The 25,859-nt window shown below is 45.2% G+C and overlaps 1 protein-coding gene across 15 annotated transcripts in view; it reads left to right on the top strand.

The window, feature by feature from the left end:
- Positions 1-15,260, top strand: part of ADRA1A (adrenoceptor alpha 1A) — a 109,988-nt gene extending 94,728 nt beyond the window's left edge. For 5 of the 15 annotated variants that reach the window (XM_005657244.3, XM_005657246.3, XM_021071783.1 and 2 more), the window contains exon 3: positions 990-15,260. In XM_005657244.3, the coding sequence (XP_005657301.1) occupies positions 990-1,507 (518 nt within the window). In that variant the 3' untranslated portion in view covers positions 1,508-15,260. 15 annotated transcript variants of the gene reach the window in all.

Below are 25,859 nucleotides of genomic sequence, written 5' to 3'. Positions count from 1 at the left end.
GATGCGGAGAAAAGTTTGTAGTGAGTCTGGTTAGAGTATATGTATTAATGTCAGAAAGCAAGAGGAGCTTAGCTTGAGCATGGGGAGTGGCTCCTGAATGTCAAGCCATGGACAAGCCATTGGCTGCTATTGGAATATGTTGGGGCAGGCAAGGGTACTGTAATATCAAAAGGCATCATCAAGGAAAAATAATCTAAAATCACTGGTCAAAGTTGGCAATGCTAATATTTTATAATTTTGGGGGTTCTCATTAAAATATACAACTCCCATATTCAGGAGAGGAGGAAGTCATAATTATTTAGCCTGTGCCTGTGTAATACTGCATCAAAGAAAAAGGGAATATTCAGTTAACCCTACTGTAATGGGAATTTTTGAATGGATTTCAACTTATTTTGAAGTTAAGGCAAAACAAATTGCACATGTAGACTTAGCCTAAATTCCATGACTTAAAGCTTCTTAGCAAATGTCAAGGGGTGTTTCATCACTAAGAACCTGAGCTGCCCTACCCTTTGGGTCTCTTCCTATACATGATAATGCACACATGAACCAAGTGAGAATAGCCTTTGAGAAATTACCAAGGGGTTGCATTCATAGGTGGCAGTCTGTCAAATGTGAAAACACAAATGCATTTGGGATCATTGGAAACTGTTTAAAGGTATGAAAAGGTGTTTGCTGGAGTTCCCACTGTGAAGAAAGGGAAACAAATCCAACTGGTAACCATGAGGATTCAGGTTCAATCCCTCGCTCAATGGGTAAAGGATCCGGCGTTGCCCTGAGCTGTAGTGTAGGTCACAGATTCGGCTTGGATCTGGTGTTGCTGTGGCTGTGGTGTAGGCTGGCAGCTGCAACTCTGATTCTGCCCCTAGCCTGGGAACTTCCAGGTGAGCCCTAAAAAGAAAAAAAAAAAAAAAAGTGTTTGCTTTCTTTTCCTAGATTTTTGGGCTGTCGGCTGGCAAGTAACATGTATGAATCTGTGTGTTTTCTTCTAGGGTCTTTCTTTCCTGATTTCAGGCCCTCAGAAACAGTTTTTAAAATAGCATTTTGGCTCGGATACCTAAACAGCTGCATCAACCCCATTATATACCCGTGCTCCAGTCAAGAGTTTAAAAAGGCCTTTCAGAATGTCTTGAGAATCCAGTGTCTCCGCCGAAAACAGTCTTCCAGACACGCCCTGGGCTACACCCTGCACCCCACCAGCCACGCCCTGGAGGAGCAGCACAAGGACTTGGTGCGAATTCCGGTGGGGTCTGGAGAGACCTTCTATAAGATCTCCAAGACCGATGGAGTCTGTGAATGGAAATTTTTCTCCTCCATGCCCCGGGCCTCTGCCAGGATTACGGTGCCCAAAGACCCGTCCGCGTGCACCACTGCCCGGGTGAGAAGTAAAAACTTCCTGCAGGTCTGCTGCTGCATGGGGCCCTCCACCCCCAGCCGTGACGAAAACCATCCAATCCCAACCATTAAGATCCACACGATCTCCCTCAGTGAAAATGGGGAGGAAGTCTAGACACGGGAAAGGTCTGGAGGAAGAGAGGAGGGCGGCGGGAGGGGTGGAGACCTTAGGTACCAACTCCAATTTCCTAGCAGGAAATTCACTCTTCCTGGATGACAAGACAGGACCATTAAACCAGGGACCATCTAGGGATGGGGCTGGGGAGGAGCCCGCTCCGGGGCAGTGGGTAGGGCTTGGGGAAGAGAGAGGAGGCGATCCCTCAACCATCCAGTTCCCGCTGATGAGAAACATCCTTTCCTTGAGGCTAATGCTCTCCGTGTCGTCCTCCCAGCCCTCTCTCCTTGTCTGGCCCCGTCAACGAAAAACACCATGGGAAACAGAATTTCATACACAATCCAAAAGACTATAAATATAGGATTATGATTTCATCATGAATATTTTGAGCATGCACTCTAAGTTTGGAGCTATTTCTTGATGGAGTGAGGGGATTTTATTTCCAGGCTGGACTTACTGACAGCCACGTTGAATATGGATGGGGAGGGGGGCCTGGAGAGGAAGAGGCTTCAGTGGGTGTTTGGTATCCAGACACGTTCGTTTTAGAGCCGGTTTTAAACCCCACCACTTCTGATGACATCCAGGTCCTCAGCTTGGGTGAAACTTGACAGCGAGATTTACCTCTGGCTGCCATTTGACCAGATATGGCTCCTGACACCCTTAAGGCTGAGGGTGAGGGACACTCATGATGTCTCCGAACTACTGGGGCACATGCTTGGGGCTGGAGAGCTTTGAAAGAACCAGGTGGCGAGAGGATGGCTTTTCCTAATGGAAGACAGTAGACATGAGGGTCCTTTTTTTACCTTGACTACTGTGGACACGATGCCATTAAGCAATTCCAAGTTCAGGTGGGGGAAGGCTTCTCATGTAACATATTTAAAGATCAGGAGCTTGGGGTGGGGTGGGTGCTAATTTCACGCGAAAACAGAGATTACTCCACAGCCTTTTCGAAGTGGCCTCGAAAGGCTCTTTTTGGCAAATCACTTACTTTTTCCACAACGCCATTAGGAAAACCCAAAGCTTGTGATATTCTGAAAGGCACATCGAGACCCCCATTTTTTTCCTCAGCTGCTTCACCGTTGCATAATGAATGAAGTTCAAGGTCCCCAGTGTGCGCGGAACACGTTGGAATGAACCTGATGATCCAGGCGTATCTTTCCTGAACTTTGAAAGGTACCCATGTTTATCTTGGGAGGATACTTTCTGGTCACCAAAAAACCCATCAAAAACCGAAGTGTGCAAACAGTTTTTGACAGAAGCCTGTTTATTCTGATAAAAGATCCCATGGCCCATCCACTGCACTGAATTCCACTTTTTACAGGAATCCTGGGGAATACACTCTTTTTTTGCTTTAAGTCGACCAAATTTTGGTAAACCTTAATAATTCAGTATATTACTAAGATACAGATGGTGACTCTATGTCAAAATTAATATATTTTCACATTCCTCAAGAATTTAAAATTACGATTTAGGTTTTTTTGAAATACTTCTTGACTAGAATCGCTGTTCTTAAAACTACTGACCATTTCTGTGGCCCTCTTTTCCCTCTCAGAATTTTAAAGCAGATTGTAGCCAATATTTAACCCTCACCACAAGGTAATGCCTCCCTTCATCTTTTCCTTCTTTGCTTGCAACACAATAATCATTTCCTGAAATCCTTCTAAAAAGCTCATTTCTTTGCACACTGCCACGGAAGGTATGTTTGCATATGGCTTTGAGTTTGGTTGTGGGTTGCATTTTGACATCGAATATGATTGCTTTCTCAGACCTTTCCGGAAAGTGTCTTGCTATTGACCCAAGAGACACTCTGCCTTGTGCTCGTAACTTGGATTCTGGCAGTAGATGTTGGCTGGATTTTTAGACTCTTCTGGTCTGTTTGCATGTCCCATAACTGCTCTACCAGATGTGGGTGTCCTATTATGGATGTAGGCCTCAAGGAAGAACCAGAATATGCAAACCCCACTTAAGTTTCCTTGTTGAAAAGAGCTTCTTTTAGGACCTGATTTTTTTTTTTTTTAACTTTGTGGCTGCACCGGCAGCATATGAAAGTTCCTGCAGCTGCATCCTACATTACAACTACAGCAGAACCAGATCCTTTAACCCACCGTGCCCAACTGGGGATCAAACCCCCTGCCTCCTGAGCAGCCTGAGCCGCTGCAGTTGGATTCCTAACCCACTGCTCCATAGCAGGTATCCCAGGATCTGAATTTTAAAAGCCACTTACCAGGCTCCCCGTGACAGGAAGAACATCCCCATGAAAAGAATAGTAAAAGTTTTTCTGCAACAGAATATGACTCCATATGTGAGATATTTTTTAAATACATTTACAGACAAATTTAAATTTTAGCTACTAGAAAGCTTAAGATCAGGGAGTCCCCGTCATGGCTCAGTGGAAACGAATCCAACTAGTATCCATGAGGATGCAGGTTCAATCCCTGGCCTCATTCAGTGGGTTGGGGATCTGGCGTTGCAGTGAGCTGTGATGCAGGTCACAGACATGGCTCAGATCCTGTATTGCTGTGGCTGTGGTGTAGGCCGGCAGCTGTAGCTCCGATTCAGCCCTTAGCCTGGGAACTTCCATATGCTCTGGGTGCAGCCCTAAAAAGCGAGGGAAAAAAAAAAAAAAAAAGAAAAAAAAAAAGCTTAAGATCACCAGAAAGCTAACCTTAATGCCATTTCTAATCAAAATAAACAACTAGAAAATCTTCCGGTCATCCAATAAAAGCCATGACAATTGTATTCATGTAAAACGATCCATAAATAATTGTCTGCTACACTCTTCTCTATCCCCACTCCCTCCAGGGAGGCAAACTTTAACATTTTTTTCCTTTCCCATGACATTATATTAGGTATAAACATGCTAATTTTGCAAGAAATTGATCATGTCACCCGAGACTTAGTCAAAGGGGGATAAACAATACACGAGTTATTTTTTACTCATCCTCAAAAATCTGTACCTTTGAGCATGCCAAAAACTATTTAAAATTGTCACAGTTAAACAAATGATTGTCATGTTTATACTCAGATGTTTACTGCTTCTATTTGGAGTTTGAAGAACGTACCCAGAGTAACAGTGATCTGAATGTTTTCTCTAATGTGTTATAAAAAGCAGTTGCTTTGGAATTGTCTAAACATCCCCCAAAGATCAACTTGACATTGGGGGGGTAGGTGAAATTGAGTTTCATCTTCATTTCAAATGGCACGCATGAAAAGAGACCTTGCATCTCTTTATTCACGAATTTCCCTAAGACCTTTTTGCAAGGGTTTCAGAAAAGCATTTTACTTGTCAAGTTTTCTGCCTTGTACTTCCCACGTGCCTCGTCAAAAATTGCTGCTACCTGTGGATCTTGGTGTCTGCTTATGCTCTGCAAAGGATTAAGGCTTCTAAGTCTCCACCACCTACTTGGATTGGTCCCTCCACAGTAGACAGTGACACTTAGGCAAATTAAATATTTTCTTAAGCCTTTTTTTGTGTGTTAGGTGCTGCTGTGTGCCAGGCATTGACAGAGCATGTGGTACCCATTGTCTCTAAACGTCATAGCAAGTCCACTATTCTTACTTGAAAGAGAAAACAAGTTTGATAGTTAAGAGGGACTATGGACTCACCCAAGGCCAAGGAAGAATCGTGATTCAGTCCTGGGTCTTTCAAACCCATAAGTCCCCATGTTTTCCGCCAGCACCTCAGCCTCCTAAGGCATGAAAGTCAAGGCCCTCCAGTTGGGATTGGATATGCTGAAGATACTAAACCATATCCCAACCTTTTAATGTTTGCTTTCTTTGGGATTTGTTTTCCGATTTACCCCAGGAAATGTGCTGCCAAACCCAAGAGCAGGTCATGATTGGGTTTGCTGCCTACGATGCTAACGCTCAGACTGCACCACTTTTGTAGGGGATAATGGCCTGGAATGTTATACCGGCCTAGCAAGAAGGACCAATTCTACCATGCTGGGAGAGGATGGACAGCTAAGAGAATGCAGAAGAGGCCACACTGACCTAGAACAAAATGCTTGGTGCAGTGTGTTGAAGTTATTGACTGCCAACCACAGTTCATCAGCACATTCTTGGGAAGTGTATCCCTTTTTTAAACAAATAAAAACAAATATGATATCACTCTCATTCCCCTGTACTCCAAAAAAATTGGGGTGAGGGGGCATTGGAGAGAAAGAAGGAATTATAGATATTTCACCAGGAATTACATGGAGCCCGGAGAGTGTGTCACACGTAACGAATGTCATGTCTGTCACCATGAGGAAATGGTTCAGGAGGCGGGTCTTCAGGTAGCCAGAGACCTTGGCAATCGAAATGAAGAATTAGTTGGTACCTGTGGCTCCTTCTTAGATGGTGACCTCTTGTTCCTGGATTTTGCAAAGGAAAGCTTGATGTCCAGCGTGTGTCAGCCTCCTTCACCCCTCAGAGTGAGCCATCACACAAACCTTCTGGCCCCGTAGGCTTCATGGTTATGTCCTGAGAGGGAAAACATGTTAGGAACTGTTTGCTTGGGTACGTTTAATTCTTCGCTCTTTAATCACTGCTGCTTAATCACAGCTTGACAGACCTTCTCACTTGCTTCCGGGGCTGTTGCTGCTCAGACGCTCTTGCCAAAAAAACATGTTGCCTCTGTGTATGAGTATGTGTTGACTTAATTAAGCAAAGAGCTCTCTGCTCGTCAGCAAAGAGAAAAGGGAGGCCACGCCCGTGGAAAATAAACTCCCGCAAGCAAAACCAGGGTGACTAAAGGAAAGGCAGAGATGGCCAATGTGGAGGCAGCAGAGGTATGCTCACTTGTTACTCTGATTTCTTTTTTACGCTACTAGGACTTTTAACCATGAAACTACCTGCACACAGCTCCCGTCAAGCTGGGTTGGAACCCCTGGCACCTGCTCCATGTCGACAAACTGCGCTGTGGAGCAGGGCTGAGCCCACGCTGCTGTGGGGTCTGCCATCTTCAAAAAGCAATGGCTGCAGTGGCCTCTGGCCCTCCAAAGTCCCTGCAAGATGAGTGAGTGGCGGTGACGGTGGTGGGGCTGGGCTGGCCAAAGCAAGTTAGGATTGGAGCAGAGGACACGGATCTCTTGCCGATACTCCCATCAGTATTACCTCTTTCACGCTTCCCCAGACCCAGGTGTCATGGGGGCTGTGGATGGACCTTGCCTGCTCTCTGAGAAAAAGATTGTTTCTTTGCTACTGCAACATGGACAAATGAAGGAAAGACCATGGCAGTTGAGAGGAGAATGTTGAGGAGGAAGAAGACTTACCATGGCCATTGCTCACTCAAAGCAGGATGGATGGTTTGGTAATGCGGTGTTGCAGCTGATAAACAAGGAACCGCCCTAAAGCTGATGCTTTTTTCTTTCCAAAGATGGAATGATTGTCTTTCTTTTACTTGTGGCTCAGGAGTTACTACGTTACCTTTTCCTCCATATTATAGTTAATGTAGCATGTTCTAAGCTAGAAATAATTATTGCTAAACTATGAGAAATACAGATTTAATTAGGCAAAGAAAAATCTAAGAGCAATTTGTACTGTATTTGGAGAAAGAAAAAAAAAAATGAAGGCACTGACCTAGCAAAAAGCCTAAGTACAGAAGTGCATTCAGATGTGATTGAAAAGAAGCTAAGACAGAAAATCCCAATCCAAGTTTAACGTTTTCTGCTACTTATATAATACTTCATACTGGTCGAAGTACTTTTGCCTAATCTTGAGTCATTCCTGTGAGGTAGAAAGAGAAGGAAGGAATTATTTTCTTTACTTAGCATATGAAGAAGCAAGGGGAGGGATGATGCGCGGTTGAAGGATTTCTCTGAATATCCTCAAATCCAGCCTCTGACTTCTTTTTCCATGATGCCTTCCATATCCCCAAGGTCCACTGCATTTCTTGAGACCCTGACATTCACATTTCACTCACTCACCTCTGAGCCATATTTTCAGCTCTATTTGCATCTTCTCTCCCGCTGTCTCTCTGCCAGCAGCTGGGCGGAGCAAGATTGTTCTAGGGGCCGAGCGCATATTTGTCTAGGCTTCTATTGGCCATAAGACAAGCAGATGTAATTCTTTTGTTCTCCCAAGATGGGCAGGAGTAGAGCTAAGGACATAAGCAGGGCAGGGGGTTCTTGGCTTTCTCAACGGGGTGACCTATAAGACAAAGCCGGCATGATTGATACGTTTAGGAACGCAAAGATCCCAGAGGGAGTTTTGAGAACACTCATTTTCCTGTGAGCCTGAGAGTTGTGCACACCCCGACCATCACCGTCAGCAAGCTGCTCGCTTCTCCTGCGCCAGGCACAGCACTTGGCACAAAAAACTGCAGAAAGGCACAGACAGTCCCCAGCTTATGACCTGGGTGTGTTCCAAGCTCATCGGTTGCATTTTTCCAAGAGGCATTGTTATAAATGGGCGCAGTGAAGGATGTTCTCAGATGAACCAAAAAATAAAAATCTATTTCATGAACCCCGGGGGTTAGCAGGCTTTTTCTGTAAAGGGCTAGATAGTCAATATTTTAGGTCTGGTGAGCCACACAGGCTCTGTCACACATTCTTCTTTGATTTATTTTTTGGACAACCCTCCAAAAATGTAGAAACCATTCTTAGTTCACGGGCTATTCCAAAAAACAGGCCTTGGCCGGATTTAGCCCACGGGCCATAATTGGCCACCCCGATCTCTGCCATCACTAGTTTACAGTGATCCAGTGATACAGATAAAACTAAGCTGTGGATTTGGGATTCAACATGCAAGGGTTTTTTTGTTTGTTTGTTTGTTTGTTTGTTTCAATATGCCACTGATACACCTACACTTGACTTCCTCAGTGTTTCCAAACTGTATGAGTTGTTAGATAAAGTGACGAGTTCACATTCGGGGATGGCACCTGCTCCATATGACCCACCCACCCAAAAGCTATCCTTAGTATGTCATTGGATTTCCTATGCCCCCTCCCACTGTTGTGGGAGAATAGGCAGGTCAGCAGAAGCCCAGGGGTGTCCACGAGGGCCTTTCAGTCCTTCCCCTCACTAAAAACATGCCCCAACATGACTTGCGGACTCTCAGAGTAGCAACAGCCATTTGAGCAAGGCTAGTGTGAAATCCCTCCCAGAGCCCTGGAACCTGCTGACAGGAGGTCCCCAGAGGCTTTGGGGGCCACACTTGGCTCCTTGGGAAGACCTCCTGACCACAGTGCAGGCACCAATGTGCTTTTGAGGGTCTGCCCTGGAGCTCACCTGGACCTGTGGTCCAGAGAAGGTGCTGGCTGGGAAAAAAGCTGCCAAAAGACCAATGCTAGTTCCTAGCAGGAGCTCTCCTCCTCCTCACTTTCCTCCTCTTCCTTTTTGAAAATGACCTAACTAGACTCAAAATGACATCACTATGGGAAACATATTTAGCCCTCCCTTGAGATGACGAAGCCATATTTGTCTGAGCTTTGTGGGAGGGGCTTCCTTCCATGTCCTCAGAGCCTGGGCGGTCCTCTCTGAGGACCAAGGCCCCTCCTAAGCAGGTAAAGAAAAAAGGGACAGAGAGGAACAAGGGACAATTATTTCAAGCCCTAGTCATGCCAGGGGCTGGGAGACCAGGTCTATGTCTTCTTGGGAAGACCAGACATTCCCCTAGGAAAGCTCAGGCGATAGATGATGACACTAAGCTTCTGAAAAGCTACAGTAAGATTCTAATCAGAGTACAGAGCACAGCAGTGGGGAACCCCGGCTGTGATGTCTCCAGTCCTGCAGGTGTGGGATCCCCCCAAGAGCCATCAATGAATGGGATAGGCTCTAACCCCCGCAAGAAGGTGAGGCTGCAAGATGGGACCAAGACTCAAAGGCAGAACCTGGTCCTGGGAGTTGGGTCGCTGAGGAGCACGTGGGAACCTGTGATCACCACAGGGCCCTAACCCCAGCAATGGGTTAGTTAATTCTATGTCACTGATGTCTGCTCTACAGATGCCTCTGTTAGCTTGGAAAACAGGTGCCAATCAGCCTTCAGGTAGCTGTTCCTCTGCTTAGTCTCACAGCCTAAGAGCAGAGAAAAGGAAGATGCACTACCTTGACTGGATATGAGGATATAGATAGCCGTTCCCCACTCGAAGCCCTCTGAATTCAGACCTTCTGAAGGCCACCTCCCATTACCACTGCCCAAGCCCAGTGATGACAGTGGTACAACCTCAGCCTTTGCCACCCCTGCCTCTTGGGTCCGCTGCCCTTGCTGTGTGTGGCCTTAGAGCACCTTGGCTTGGTCCCTGTACTTCTCTTGAGAAAACCTGATCCTATTTCTGTTTTATCAGCCCACCCAAGCGCCTTATTGCGGACAAAAGTCTTGCTGCCAGGGCGCTTCCCTGACAGTCATCAAGGTCTGGTTTCCCTTCTGCCTGATTTTTGCCTTTATCCTCCTTTGGATGGTGTAACCACGTAGCATCTGCCGTCATGCTTTCCGGGCAAAGAACAATGCTACTTAGGTTCCCGTCCCCCTGCCCCCTCCCCAGAGACCCTCACATCAGAAATGTTTCTGGTTCCACGATATCCATCACAAGGGGATACCATTTTGTCCAGAGTTATGCAGTTGGCCAGAAATTAACAGGAGAGAAAAATCACCTGAAAAGGCAGGTCCTACAAAAGATTTAAGTGTATTTAAGTGAAAGCCATCCAAAAACAGGTTTGAATGAATGTAAGCAATGGCTTATTGATTTAACCCCTAAAAAGAAAAAAACTGTCTTTCTCCCCCCACTCTGGTTTCCATGCCTTTAGCTAAACGCAGTCTTATCTTCATAATGAAAAGACTTCAGCTCCGCTGCTTGGCTAATTGAAGTCTCGCAGTTGGAAGGCCCTTGGCACATTAATCAAACGCTCAGTGTCAGTATGAATGTATCTTAGTCCCCAGCACCCTCCACACCAGACCCCGTGTCATAGCAGAGGTAACTGTGGAGGTCAAGTGCAGAGATGGAGAGAGAGAGCATTGATGAACAGGATTTAGTCAAAAATAAGGAGGCTCAAATTCAACCTGACAAGTCAGAAGGCTATTAAAAAGCAAGCCGATGATGGACCATGGCACAACAGGATCCATGGCCTCTTGGGAGCAATGGGATGCAGGTTCGACCCCCAGCCCAGCATAGTGGGTTAAGGATCCCTCATTGCTGCATAGGTTGCAACTGTGGCTCGGATCTGATCCCTGGCCCAGAAACTCCATAAGTCGAGGGGCAGCCAAAAAAAAGTAAGCTGAAAAGTACGTTTTAAGAGCTGTAAATAGCAACCTATTGCTAGTTTCTACGTGCTTTCTTAATAGTGTTAAACATTTATTAGAGTCATTGAATGACAAGGGGGTCCCCTTATTGCTTTTGTTTCCAAGTCCAGCAGCTCTCCCAACCCTCTGCCTTCCTATTCCAAATATCACACACAACGCTGGTGCCTAAACTTCAGCACACGAGAGTTGATGTTTTGCAACAGAAATTTTGCTTCAGCTTTGAAAGCCTGAAACAAAACACATGCTTTCTTCATCAGATGGGCGGGAGGAAAAGAGCTATTTTTGTCTCTGGGGTATAACGAGCCATAAGCAATCCATTTTCCAGTATTACCACAACTACTTGCTGACAACGAAACGAGTTCACTCCACGCCATGCACTGGACATGGAGTATGTATAGATAAAGCTTAAAAATTACATTTTAGGGAGTTCCCATTGTGACTCAGAAAGTTAAGACCCAACAGTGTGGATTTGATCCCTGGCCTCACTCAGTGGGTTAAGGATCCCGAGTTGCTCTGGCTGTGGTGGAGCCAGCAGCTACAGCTCCGATTCGACCCCTAGCCTGGGAACTTCCATATGCCGCAAGTGCAGCCGTAAAAAAGCAAATAGAATAAAATTGGAGTTCCTTGGTGGCTCAGTGGGTGAGGATCTTGTGTTGTCACTGCTGCGACATGGGTCACTGCTATGGTGAGGGTTCAGATCCCTATCCCGGGAACTTCCACATGCCACAGGCTCAGCCAAAAAAAAATTATCTTAGGAAATAGAACTGGACATTGATTGGCCTAGGGAACTGTCAGCAGTAAGTGTTTACAAGACAAAATAGCAAAATCCAGTCATGACCCAAGGGCAGTTTAGATCTCAGCCAGAATTAAAGCCCACATCCCGAGAATACCAACTCGTAGTCTTAACTGATTTCAAGTTCTGCCTGTAAGAGCCTTGGCATTTCCGTGGACTCCATTTAAATGATCTCCAGGACCCCTCCGGGCAAGTGGCTTGACAGGAAAGTCCACTGCAAGCTCAGCTCACCAAGACCCAATCTGCCCAGGGCAGTCAGCCGGACTCAGAAGGCTGTGTTTGGCAGGGGACCTGCCACCATCTCCCTGCCAAACAGTCTCTCGTGACTCAGAATCTCAAATTTGTTTTAAACGGAGGGGAAAAGTCACTTTCAGGGATGAGGTTCTTGGCTCAACTCTGTTTGTACAAACACAGTCTGTGTCTATTTCCGTCTTCTGGGTTTTTCAAGCAGCTGCTGAGTTGTGACAAGGGTGGCCAGATGGGTGCTGGCCCAAATTAAAAAGAAGAGTTTTCCGTTCTTTCCATGCTGGGAGAAGGGAAACTGAGAGCATCACATTATAGGGACCAGAATGTGACAGGACTGTGGCCAACAGGGAAACAAGTGTGGGCTTCGAGCCACAAAGAACCAGCTTACCGTAGCCTACACTTGGGAAAATGAATACATTGGTTTGGAGGAAGAATTCTTATTCTACAGAAAGATAAAATTTTGATCATGTTGATGCAGTATGTCTAGGTTGGAAGAGTGTTCATTCATATGATTCATTAAAGATGGATCTGCTTTGTTTTTTGGGGGGTTTGTTTGTTTGTTTGTTTTTGAGGTATGTGCACCCATTACCTGAAGCCAGCTTTGGGTCCACGAGTGCTGTCCCTACCACCCATTGAAGGGGGAGGGTCCCCAGCCCAGCCCCCCTTTCTTGCTACCCACTCTCTTTTGAACCTAACTTGGGAGCCTGTTAATTCTTCCCTGTCAGGTGAATTTCCTTCTTCATCAGTCAGGTTACTGACCGAGGCACAAATCAAACAGGTTACCCTTGACCATGCTGGGACAACAGGGATTTAAGAAACTGTTTTGAATGAAAGAGAGAGAAACAAGTTTGAGGGACACTAGCTTGGTGTTTTAAGAGTCAGCTTGGTACAACTCCCCCTGTTGTGTTCTTAAAAGTTAAATACTTTTAAGACGTTCCCTTTGTGAATTCTAGCCCATCCACAGAAGTAGAAGAAGGCAGGCTGCAAAACAAAATCACCTTCCTCCAAAGGAGGCTGCCATTCGCACGGGGCTCTCTCCCTCGTGTATCGGTTCTGTAATGTGCAGTGAGGGCTCCAGGCATAAGACGGGAGGGTGCAGAGAAACAATGGTGGACGCGTGGTCCTGGCCCCCAGGCACCTGTGGTCTATGGAGAGTCCAGGCAAGTCAGTTACAGCAGAGCGTGGTAAGCCTGCTGGAACATGGAAATTCACTTGGTACCCTGGGGGTTTAGTGGAAGACACCCGGTCCAGCCTCAGAATTAGACTTCTCAAAAATGGTGACCTTGGAGTTCCTGCTGTGGCTCAATGGGTTAAGAACAGAACTAGTATCCATGAGGATGCAGGTTCCATCCCTGGCCTTGCTCAGTGGATTAAGGATCTGGCATTGCCGCAAGCTGAGGGGTAGGTCGTAGATGTGGCTCAGACCTCTCGATGCCATGGCTGTAACTATGGTATAGGCTGGCAGCTGCAGCTCCAAATCGACCCCTAACCTGGGAACTTCCATATGCCACAGCCATTAAAAAAAAAAAAAAAATGGTGACCTCTACATGGGATCCTGGAGGATATACTGGAGTTGGGAAGATAAGTTGTTCTAAGCAAGGAAAAGATGTCCCCATGCAAAGGTCCAGGGCTGTGAACCTCAGGCATGTGCTGGCTGTCTCCTTCTTCAGTGGCCAGGGCACGTGGAAGCCTGGCTTATCAGGGTAGTCACTTGGCTGTGCAAACCCTCCCGTCCCTCACACCCTCTGCAGGCACACCACGCTGGCTTCTCACCCTTTTCGTAAGCCAAAAAAGACCTAAGAAAAAGCCAGGAAATGATGAGTCCTGGGACTTTCTTATCAGAGCTCCCGTGTCTGGCTTGGCCGAAAGGCCTTGGTGTCTCCATTTTCTGATTCTCTTTGGTCTCAAGGCTTAGCAGAGCTTTTCAGTGGAATGCTAAACAGCAACAACAACAACAACAAAGAAGTCTATTTCTCGTCATGCTAATAAACATTGCCTCAAACACAAAGTAGCCAATCCATTAGAATAACTAAATGCTGTGGGTGTCTCAACAAGCAGATCTTGCATGATTCAGTGTTTTTAAAAGTTGAGGAGTTGTTTTCAATAAAAAATGTTGTGCGGGAATTCCTGTCGTGGCTCAGCAGTTAACAAACCCAACTAAGATCCATGAGGATGCAAACCCACCTCGCTCAGTGGGTTAAGGATCCGGCATTGCCGTGGTGTAGGTCGCAGACACCGCTCGGATGTTGCGTTTCCAAGGCTGAGGAATAGGCCGGCAGCTGTAGTTCTGATTCTACCCCTAGCCTGGGAATCTCCATATGCCAAGGGTGCAGCCCTAAAAAGCAAAAAGAAAAGAAAATATTGTGCAATAAATTTGAAAAGAAAGAGTTTTCCCTATCAAAATAGGCAGAAAATAATTGGATCACTACAGAACCCACAGAGGGTCAGTATCTTATGCTGTATCAGGGCACCTTATTATTGAGGAGTGCCTGGGGTTTTATTATACACCAGATGCATCAGAGGTGGTGGGGTGGGGTGGGGGGTACTGAAACAAAAGTAGAAGCTGTGGAACTGCACTTTTACAGTCAACTAGCAGTGAAGAGGGGCTTTCTGGGACTAAGGAAAACAGATGCAGGCGTTCATTCTGTCGATGAAATTAAAACTGTATTTTCGTAAATAAAGCTGATGCCATTTAAACATGAACTCTATCATGCTCCTGGCTTACTGCCGCTTTGCTGCTTGTCTCTGGTTTGATCTGTTCAAAAATCCAAACGTGGCACATCCACATTGCCAGGGAGGCAAATGTGAGCTGATGGGCTGATCTTGGCTGCTATGGTTTCCCCATAACCATTACTATTGTGTTGGCAAATAAGATCCCTGTAAGGTACAGTTTCCACGAGGGACACCCCCATCTTCTCCATGTTTGGTATGTGGTTTACTGAGGGGATCTTATCAACCTTTCCTTCCATGTAACAAGGTTCATCTGAATCATGCTGAGAGTTTGGTCTGTGCTCCAGAATTCTCTCTGTTGTCCTGTGTGTGAATTGTTATACTTGAATTAGCTGCAGCATTTTGTATGGATGCATATATATGACACCCAGGCTGACGACAATGGCTTTTGAAGCATTTAATTCCTCTTAAATGGACTCAGTATCCATGGAATGTGCTGTTTCAGTGTTTCTGAATTTTCTACGTGCCATTTTTACAGGTCCATTTGTTTCTGATGTGATGTGGTGAACGATCCTGTTGGTTATTTTTTTTAAGAAAACAAATGTATATATGACTAAGCAAACGAATAAATTATTGAAAAAATATACTTTATGAACCATGCAGCCCACTGTTCAAAAGGAATTTATTTTATTTGTTTAATAAAGTGACTGTTCAAATTATAAGCATTGATATTGTCCTCCTAAATATGGATGCCATATTATTTAAGTGTTGTTCAATATTAATGCATGGTCTCTAATAAAATAGTGTAAGCCTCTTTCTTTAAGACACACGGTGCCCTAGTCTGTCAATCATAAGGCATTGTTGATATGTCTGCTGAGAAGTGGAGTGGTAACTCTAAAGAGAGTTGATGTCTTTGGTCAGCTAAACAGGGTAGATTGTACCTAAGATACACTGATTGTCAGTATTCGAGGCACAGGACAGAACTGAAATACAACTGCATCATCAAGTTTAGAGGAAGGGGAAGGTGATACTGGAAGCCAGACATGCAAAAACATAGAGTTTGTTCAAGATTGGATGTATTAAGTGACCCAAAGCCAAGGCAAGAGGTTAAGGGTCAGAGAAGGTCACGGGAAGCATGTTCAAGGAAAGATCTTTGATGGAGATTCTTGTCTGATCATGGTCTCAGAACCTGGAAGCCCCAGGACTACCCTTTCACTCCATTCCCTCCATGAGACCCCAACATGATGGCATCACTGGGGTTAAGAACTCTGGAGTCAAATTGTCACAGGCTCCAAATTCCCTCAACAGCTTGTCACCCACCTTGCTCTCAAGCCTCAACATCTCTAAATCTTGGTTTCCTCCTCTAAAAAATGGCACAATTACTGTACATCACTCATAGGGTTGCTGGTATAATAAAACAAAACAATGCATGTAAAATTCTTAGGAAAAATGCCTGACATCTACCTAGCACTCAGCAAGTACAGGCTGTCCTTTCTCTCATTGACCTTGCTATCCTTGTCGTGGCTCTTGTTTTGGGCTGCCCACAAAAAATGAGCATTGCCTTCCTGGTGATGAGGGATCATTATTTTTTACCCAAAGCCCTTAGCACCTAAGTCAGTGATAGCACCATATCTCCTGTACATAGTGGGTTTTGGGCTTTGCCAAATGGTGCCATGTCTTACAGACGCGCTGCTGGTCACCATCCAGCTTCAGCTGGCATGACCATGGCTTTACTCCCTGGAGACCCACAGACGGTGTGGAGTGCAGGGCAGAGGCAGGATGGGAGGGCCTCAGGGATGCAAGAGTTTGGGATTGTTCAGGCTTTGTTTTCATGGAGCGTGGAAGCAGTAAAACTGGTTTGTAAACTAACATCACTGGAGTATCCTGACGACTTCTCTTTTTAACTCATTTATTTTTTGCCCCAGGGTGTAGACTCTGGAAGAGAGAGAAAATGGAGATATGGTTAGTTTTGCCATTTATTAGTGCCTATGAAGGTAGAGAAATAATTTTAAATTGATGACAACCACCACCTTAGGGACATTTCTCTGCTGGGCATTCTTCTGTGGCTAACATCCACCGTGGAAAGTCTGTTCCACTAGTTCCATCTCATTTAACCCTCATAATAATGCTCTAAGGAAGTGCTAGGAATCTGTCAGGGTGCATTTGACTGGAAGTAACAAAATACCCAAATAAAACTGGCTCACACAGTAAGGAAATGTATAACACTCTTATCAATCCTTTGGAAGGCGTCTATGCCAATCCCTATACCACCAATACCTCGATTATCAATAAATTGGCATAAAAAAATTCATTTTTGCCAAAATGATCTGGAATCAACCTGCCTAGTTTCAAATCCTATCTAGGGATGTGTCAGTAAATGTTTAGCAACTAAGTCTCAAGGGAAAAAAATAAACCAGTAAACACGATTTAAGGTATTTGTCAATTCTCATAAATTCTCCCACAGTGACCAATGTCAAGCTGCCAACATGAGGTCATTGAACACGGTGTTGGGGACCAATGTACATAATTATTCTCTGCAGCCATCGAAACCAACTCTGGCATACCACGGATCCAACCTTGCCCCTTAGTCGTGTGTGACCTGAGCCTACCTTGTGTGTTCTTTTCCCCGTGTGTAAAATGGGATAATGACTGTACCTTCCTCACTGGCTTTAATACAAATAAAGAATTTCTGTGTTTATTTCACAGTAAGCAAGCAGGGGGTGTTAGTTAGTATTGCCATTTTCATCGTTAATTCTATTTTGTATAAGCACAAAGCAGAAACTGTCTCAGAATAACAAAAACATTCATCCTTACTCAATGCCTAGTGGAGCGACTGTTCCAAAATATGTGTGGCCATGTTGCAATCCTTTTTCAGACTTGTACAGCAACTGACCCTTCATCCTCATCCATCCTGAATTTGTCAGTGTCTGTTTCAAACACCAGAGTTTTTCCGTGGTAATTCTACCTCTTGGCATTTTTATCTTAACCAAAGTATTTAATGATTCTATCAATAAGTGTTCTCAAAGAGGCTCTTGATACCAAATCATTATTATCTCTCCCATTGATACATACAAATTGCCTTCCACAGTGTTTATGAAAAATAATTATTCCATTGTATAGGGGACCAAAACACCATTATCCCGTCTCACTTTGTTATTATCTTCTGATCCATAGATTCTTTTCAAAGATGTGCCCAGGATAGACTAGATAAATAAAAGCACTACAGCAGAGTCATGGGATTGGGAGGAGCTTGGGGTCCAAGCACACTAGCACACGTCATCCTACAGGTTGTTCTGCAGGAGACTGAACACAGAAAAGTAAGAGATAAGAACCATGTGGGAAACAAAGTACAACTTTTATAATCCCCAAGAGGGCTGTTCCCACTCAAGTGTTCTTTCCTACACCAACTCGACTGAATTTAAAATGCCCAGTTTGGAGTTCCCATAGTGGCTTAGCAGAAATGAATACGACTAGAATCCGGGAGGACACAGGTTCGATCCATAGCCTCCCTCAGTGGGTTAAGGATCTGGAGTTGCTGTGAGCTGTGGTGTAAGTCACAGCTAAGAGGAGGCTTAGCTCTGGCATTGCTGTGGCTATGGTATAGGCCAGCGGCTACAGCTCCGATTCGACCCCTAGCCTGGGAACCTCCATATGCCTCCGGTGTGGCCCTAAAAAGAAAAAAAAAAAAAAGAGTGAAATGCCCAGGAGCTCCTAGTGTGGCTCAGCAGGTGAAGGACCCAACATAGGCTCTATGAGGATGTGGGTTTGGTCCCTGTCCTCACTCAGTGGATTAAAGATCCAGTGCGGCCACAAGCTGTGGTGTAGGTCACAGATGTAGCTCAGATCTGGTTTTGCCGTGGCTGTGGCATAGGCTTCAGCTGCCACTCAGATTCAACCCCTGGCCTGGGAACATCCATACACCACAGACGTAGCCATAAAAATAACAAGAAAATAAAATGTCCGGGTTTGAGGAACAAACTCCAGGGTCCACTTCCACTCAGTCCCAAGAGCAAGGCACTGATAGGAAAGCTGAAAATGAGAGTATGAATATGGCCACCCCTACTTTCAGAAACTGGGCTCCCGTTATAATGCAATGGGGATGGGCAATGGACCAGAAAGAATGGAATCCTGCCCACTAAGAATACAGCCAGTCAGAATATACATCCCTCCTCAATGTGGGCAGGGCGTCACAAGGGCAAAGAACAGCAGCCAACCAACAGCAGGTGTTCCTCCCTCTTCCTTGAACAAAGGTAAAAGGACAAGGAAGGGAGAAGGCATTCCTCCCACCCTCCCCATCTAGGTCCCATCGTGGATATAAGCTGAACAGTAGTGGTTCCACAAACCCGCAGTCCTACTGCCCAGAGGCGACCACTTTACCACTCAACACATGTCTATTGAACAAGTGTTATATGTCAGGCATCACCTCATGACACATTAATGAACAACGCAGGGGGGAATAAAGATGTGTTTCACGAAGTTTCCACTTTAAGGCATCATCCAGAAATGTTCTAGGCCCATGCAACTCTATGGATCCTTTTAAAATGTTTATAAAAGCAGAATGAGCCAACTATTCTAATTGGTTACATTAGATGTGGTTTCTTAGTTCAGTGATTGAGCAAATAGCCAATCCTTGATTTTCTTAGATCTGTAATGTGTTGTCCTAATGAACTCCCCTCCCCAAGGTTAATAAAGCACAGTCTGGGCTCTTGCCCTTTGGAAAGTTACAGTTTGCTATTTTGAGTTCTCTAAAAAGATTGTGAGAGCTTATTTTAGAGCTTCTAGCATTTGTAGGGGCCATAAACTTATTTCAACGGCGTTGTCACTGCTTAATATATTTTGGGAACTCTTATGAGATTGCCTTTAGAGTCAGTTTATATGTGGTACTGCCCTCTCCTCCTCCTTCCCCATCATAGACTTAGTAAGGCAAATAATACTAGCCTTGACCCTTGAGGTCTTTCTGGAATACGGAAGGTGAGCCTTTCAGCTAGAGGACAGCTTCAGAGGTCCCCTCTGTTTGACACTGGTGTGACTAGTGTCCATGCTTGGCCAGATTGCTCTGTCATTTTGTTGGCCAAACTCAAGCTGCAAGAAGTGTCCAACCACTATAAAAAGCCATTCAGTGGAAAAAATTAGGTCAATGGTTTTCAAACTTTTTTTAAAGAATGCCATCATGTCTTTGGATGGAATCCTAGGAGTTCCTGTCGTGGCTCGGCTGAAACATACCCGACGGGTATCCGTGTGGACACGGGTTCAATCCCTGGCCTCGATCAGTGGATTAAGGACCTGGCGACTACACAGAAGGCTGGCATGAAGAACAAAGATGAGCTGAGCAGTTCTGGAATAATGTGGGGAGTAGGGCAAAACCCCATCCACTCAGACACACACACACACACACACACACCCGCACACACTCTCTCTCACTGAGGAGCCCCTACAGGATCCGGGGACCCCCAGGAGCAGGGTTTAGGCACAACTCAAGTACACATTCCTCTGGGCTGGCTGATATCTTCATTTCTCATAGACTTGGCACGGGGCAGTCAGCCAACAACGGGTTCCCAGATGAGGGAGGGCACAAGGCAGTTAATGGCTTTGGGGGTCAGTGTGTCTCCTTAAAGAACTTAGGGGTTTTTTGGTTTGTTTTCTTTTTAGGGCTTCCCCACAGCACATAGAAGTTCCCAGGCCAGGGGTTGAATCGGAGCTGCAGCTGCCGGCCCACACCACAGCCACAGCAATGCAGGATCAGAGCGGCAACTGTGACCTATGCTGCAGCTTGAGGCAACGCTAGATCCTTAACCCACTGAGCCACAACAGGAACTCCAAGAGCTTAGTTTTAAAAGAAGCCTGCTAAAGATCAACAGAGGGCCAGTAACCTAAGATGATCACCTAGCAGAGGCTCATATCAGCAAGAACAGTTTCCTGATGGTTGTAATCCGGAGGACAGCCGAGGAAAAGGAGAAGGGTGTGCATTAACTCTGAGTCAACCATGTGAACAACCAGGGGACAGGCCCCCAGCCTGGGTGAATGGTGTGATGATAACTCACAGCCGAGGAGAAGACACTCCATTTCCAATTGTCTTCCCTCCTTTCCAGTGGAGAATACAGCCTACTTAAGCACTAGAAAAGTGGAGTTCCCGTTATGGCTCAGCAGGTTAAGAACCTGAGTAGTATCCATGAGGATGTGGATTGGATCCCTGGAATCTGGCAGATCCCAGGATCTAGTGTGAGCTGCAGATGTGGCTTGGATCCCTAGTTGCTGTGGCTGTGGTGTAGGCTGGTAGCCACAGCTCTGATTTGACCCCTAGCCTGGGAACTTCCATATGCTGCAGGTACAGCCCTAAAAAGGAAAAAAAAAAAAAAACTACAAAAGTAACACAGAGGTAGTGAAGCAGGAATCCACGGGACTTCCAGCAGGTGGGATTGCTAGAAGAGGCTGGGACTCTGAAGTGGTGGCAATGGTGCCGGGGACCCTTGGAAGAGCAGAGATGGGGATTTGAGTGACTGAGGGGCCCAGTGTTCATTGTCCACGTTCCCTGAGCAAGTTCTGAATAAACTGCTGACTGTAACCAGGGAGCACGCACTGCTTTGGGCCACAGTCACCCGTGAACTCATCCACAGATGGCACTGTTCAAACAAGTAGTTAAACACCCGTGTACTACTTACCAGGGGCAGGCACTGTTCTAAATGTTTTATACATACTAATACATCCAGTGTTGTCAATAAACCTATAAGGTAGGTTCTATTATTTTCTCCCTTTTATAGAAGAGAAACCAAGGCTCAGTGGGACTTAGGGTTTGCACAATTTACTTACCAGTTATTGGCAGAGCTAAACTTTGAACTCAAGTACTCTGACTCCAGAGATCTGTCCCTTCACCAGTATGCCATGACACCTCTGGAAACTGGACTGTCAGTTCTACTGGTTTAGTTTGTTTATTTTTGTCATTCCATTTCAAAAATAACTTGTAGAGTTATTTGATTTACAGTGTTGTGTCAATTTCTGCTGTACAGCGTAGGGACCCAGCCATACAGATATATACATTCCCTTTTTTTATATGATCTTTCATCATATTCTATCCCAAGAAGCTGGATAGAGTCTCCTGTGCTGTGCAGTTGGACCTCATTGCTCATCCACTCCAAATATCATAGTTCTATTGTTAATAAAGCTTCAAGTTGGAGGATATCACTTATGTCTGTGGGCAAATGAGTCTTGTGAGGGGCTGCCCTGTTTGCTTTTTCCAAATTGTCCAATCAGGAAAGGTCAGGGAAGCAGTGGGTCCCCAACTCCAGGAAGCAGCAAAATTCAGGGCAGTACAGAGACCCAGCGACAAAGCAAAGCCGAGAGGCTGAGTCCCGGCAAGTGGTGCCAAATATGCAGCCACAGGAGTTCCCACTGTGGGTAAAGGAATCAACAGGATCTCTGGAGCACTGGGAGGCAGGTTCAGTCCCCCAGCCCAGCACAGTGGGTTAAGGATCCCTTAGCACAACCATGGCATAGGTCGAAACTGTGGCTCGGATCTGATCCCTGTTTTAGGAACTCCGTATGCTTCAGGGCAGCAAAAAAAAAAAAAAAAAAAAAAAAGATGGAGCCACAGACTGGACAAAAAGTCAGCAACACAACAATCATTACATGGCTTCAGACAACTTTGTGAATCAGGCACTTAACACATGCTGCCCAACTTGCTTTTCACAGGCAGCTTTTAGAGCACATAGTAAGCTCCTTTTATAGATAAGGCAACCGAGGCGTAGCAAGCTCAGGCACGGCTCACAGCTTCCCAGCTGCTGCATGCCAGGGGCCTGTTTTCTCTCTGCCTCTCATAACCCTTGCTTTTTGGCAAAGAAGGAAGAGAAACTCTCTGCAATGCAAAATATTCAAATGCTCCCTCAATTAGAACATGGCTTTCAAAATTCTCCACTGTGCATAATAAAGCTTTTAATAAAATGTTTGCTGTTTACTGTGGCTTCGCTGCAAAAGTACATCTGCTCCCCACACGGTTGACAACATTTTCTCATTCCAACGTTAGGACACGCGGTTTTCAGACGCAGACAAGATATTTAGAGGTGGAACATCCCTGGATGTACCACTGCTTAACGACGCTAGTCCCCAGCTCCCCAGGCAAAGCCTCATCAGTTTAACACTCTCCTACGAGCAGCTGCATTAGCCCCTAAACGAATTTTATAATCCCATCAGTGAGCTGATACAATCTGATTTCCTGACTCTCTGATGAGGAAGCCAGAGACCCAGCACCAATAAAATGGGGACGCCAGCATCGAGGCACTGAAAATTATTATTCCTTTAGCAGCCACATCCGGCCTTGCAGCTGGAAGCCTCCCTGAGGACTCGGATCTTGAAATTCTCCAGACAGTAAATACTGCTTCCAGAAAAATTTCCTCCTAGGATTCATCTCAGTAACACTCTTTTTAATTATTTGCCAAAACAATAGCAGAGTTAAAACCCTTGCCTCCAGTTAGCGAGTAATTGGAGAGATGCTGACTTGACCACTGCCGCTACCCCCATGAAGGGCTGGTGGGGTCCTGTCATATTAGGATAAATACTTAGGAACGAAAATAAAGAGACTTTCTTCTCCAGGTTCAGTACTCTGTGGAAATTTGGGAATATTGAGGTGTGAGAAGAATTCCCATTCATAACATGGAAGAAACATCTTCAAGTTGCGGTTCCCGCTGGAGAGAAATTACTAGATACTAGAACATGTAGGAGAGAAAATACAGCAAAGCAGGAAAGACAAGATTCTCATGTCCAGGCACAAGATCCCTGTGCACTGCTTTGGACTATAGTCACTCGAGAAATAATCGATGGAAATGAAGAAAAATTACAGATTGGCAAGCATGACTTTCCCACCTGCCTTAGGGTTAAAAGCTGTCCAGGCAGACAGGAGCATCCTCAGCCATGACCTTGAGAGGCCTCACTTTGGATATGGCAATAAATCTATGAGGCTAGGCTGACCCCCTCCAACGTTCTAGACCAAACTTCTAGACCCTGGAATGCCCAAGTGCCCCTCCCAATAGTTCTGAGATTGCTTCCAAAGCTTATACACCTTTTTCCCCAGTCGGTCCCCTTAAGCCATGTCTAAGGGGGGCTGTTTACAGAGTTATGGACAGAGCCTGGACCTGCAGCCCAGAGAATTCTGTTTGATTCTTTTGCATGCAGCCGTCTAGTTTTCCACACACCATTTATTGAAGGGGCTGACTTTCCCCCATTGTATATTCTTGGCCCCTTTATTGTAAATTAATTGACCATATAAATGTGGATTTGTTTCTGGGCTCTTTATTCTGTTTCGTTGATCTATGGGTATGTTTTTGTGGCCGTTACTGTACGTTTTTGATTACCTTAGCTTTGTAGAATAGTTTGAAGCCAGGATGTGTGATGCAACAAGCTTCGTTCCTCTTTCTCAAGATTGTTTTGGTTATTTGGGTTCCCTTGTGCTTCTTTGAGATTGTCTTTTCTATTTCTGTGGAAAACGCCATTGAAATTTTGATAGCGATTGCCCTGAATCTATAGATAGCTTTGGAGAGTATGGGCATTTTAACAATACTAATTCTTATAATCTATGAACACAGGATACACTTCCATAATTTGCCTTCTTCAGTTTCTATATCAAAGTTCTATAATTTTCAGTGTATTGATCTTTCATGCCCTGGGTTAAATTTATTCCTAATTATTATATTGTTTTTTGATGCTCTTGTAAATGGAATTGTCTTATTTATTTCTTTTTCAGATAGTTCATTGTTAGTGTATAGAAAGGCACTGATTTTTGCATGTTGGTGCTGCTGTTTTCACTGATGGAAGACATCCATGTGTGTGCTAAAAACTCCATCTGTCTTTCCCCAAAGACAGCTTTTTTTTTTTTTAAAGAAATAAAGGCTAAACTAAAAAGCATAAGAAAACACAAGCAAAAATTACTATAAACAATCACTATTAATATTTGGATACATGGAGTTCCCATCCTGGCTCAGCAATAACGAACCGGACTAGTATCCACGAAGATGCAGGTTCGATCCCTGGCCCCACCCACTCAGTGGGTTAAAGATCTGGTATTGCCAAGGCTGTGTTGCAGGTTGCACTGAGGTGTGGCTTCAATCCCTGGCCCGGAAACTTCCACATACTATGGATGCAGGAAAAAAATAGATAAATCACAGGTGTCCCCATATTCTTACCTGATTCATTCTAGTATTATTCTATTTTCCTCTTTTTCTGATAGACCAAAACAGCATCTTGCTTTTAAGTGTATTCATTCATTACACTTATTCACTTATTCATTTATGTATTTACTTCATAAATTTTTGACAATCTGTATTCATCGCTTCTTATATCTTTTGTCTCTGTTTCCACTGTGGCATCTACCATTTCTTATGGCATTTCTAATCCCAGCTCTGCCATTACTAGCAGTGAAACATCCGCTCTGTGCCTTCGTTTCTTTAACATGTAAAATAGGCCTGCAGCTACTCGGTAGGGTTGTTAAATGGATTAATGGAGCTAAATGTATGTGAACGACTTAGACACATAAGTGGCCTGACATATAAGCACTCTGAGTGTTAGCTGTCATTCCAGTTTTGTCCCTAAGCAGACGAGGAATCCCAAGGTTGTCTGAACACACTGAGTGCTTCTTCTGTCCCAGGTGTCGCCGAGCCTGTGCCTCAGGCTCTATGGTCTACTCCACGCCTCTCTAGGTCACCATGCGCTCACTCTCAGTTCTTAGGACACGCATCACTGCGTAATGTCAACATAAGCCTCTATTTCTTTAAACTCCCTTACTACGCGTACCTACCTGTACCTCTTTGTTCTGGAGTGCCAGGTGAGGGGACTGTCAGCTGGTTTAAAGGACAGACTAAAAAGGAAGAAAGAGACGAAGATGATCTGATATGTGCCGAGCCACCTCCAAACTGAAAAGCCTACATGCTTGAGGTCATTTGAGCTGAGTCCACTGTGGCCTCTGAGTTAATCTCTGTTCTGGGCGGGCCGGATCTCACCTGCTTCCCTGGGGCGATGTTCCACGGGATGTGACTGCCCAGCCTGACTCTACTCTGGCCCAGGGGAATTGATTGCTCAGCTCCTGTAATAGCCATGCCACCCTGGAGAACATCCCTGACCGCAGTGCCTGCCTGCTCCCATGGGAATTCTCTAAAGAGAGGAGCATCTGGTGCCACCTGGCCAGGACCCGGAATTACAGTGCTGAACATGGCTATAGGCCTCTGAGCAGATGCTCTGGCCACCCAGGGGTGTGGGTCGAGGTTGTTATTCTGATGACAGGGTGGTCATCCTCTTTTGTCTACAGCACATCCTACCAGGTTTCCAAGCCATTTAGGTAAAAAGAGCAAGGCCAGGCAAGTGACAACTGATCATTGCTAATAAGGGTTTGGCCCAAATTCCTCTCCAGTCCCCTGCCAAATCACCCATGTCACTCCTTGCTTA

Source organism: Sus scrofa, chromosome 14 (assembly GCF_000003025.6).
Source record: "Sus scrofa isolate TJ Tabasco breed Duroc chromosome 14, Sscrofa11.1, whole genome shotgun sequence".
NCBI classification, from domain to species: domain Eukaryota; kingdom Metazoa; phylum Chordata; class Mammalia; order Artiodactyla; family Suidae; genus Sus; species Sus scrofa.
The sequence above is the reverse complement of the archived record's forward strand: the minus strand, read 5'-3'. Positions and strand labels throughout refer to the sequence as shown.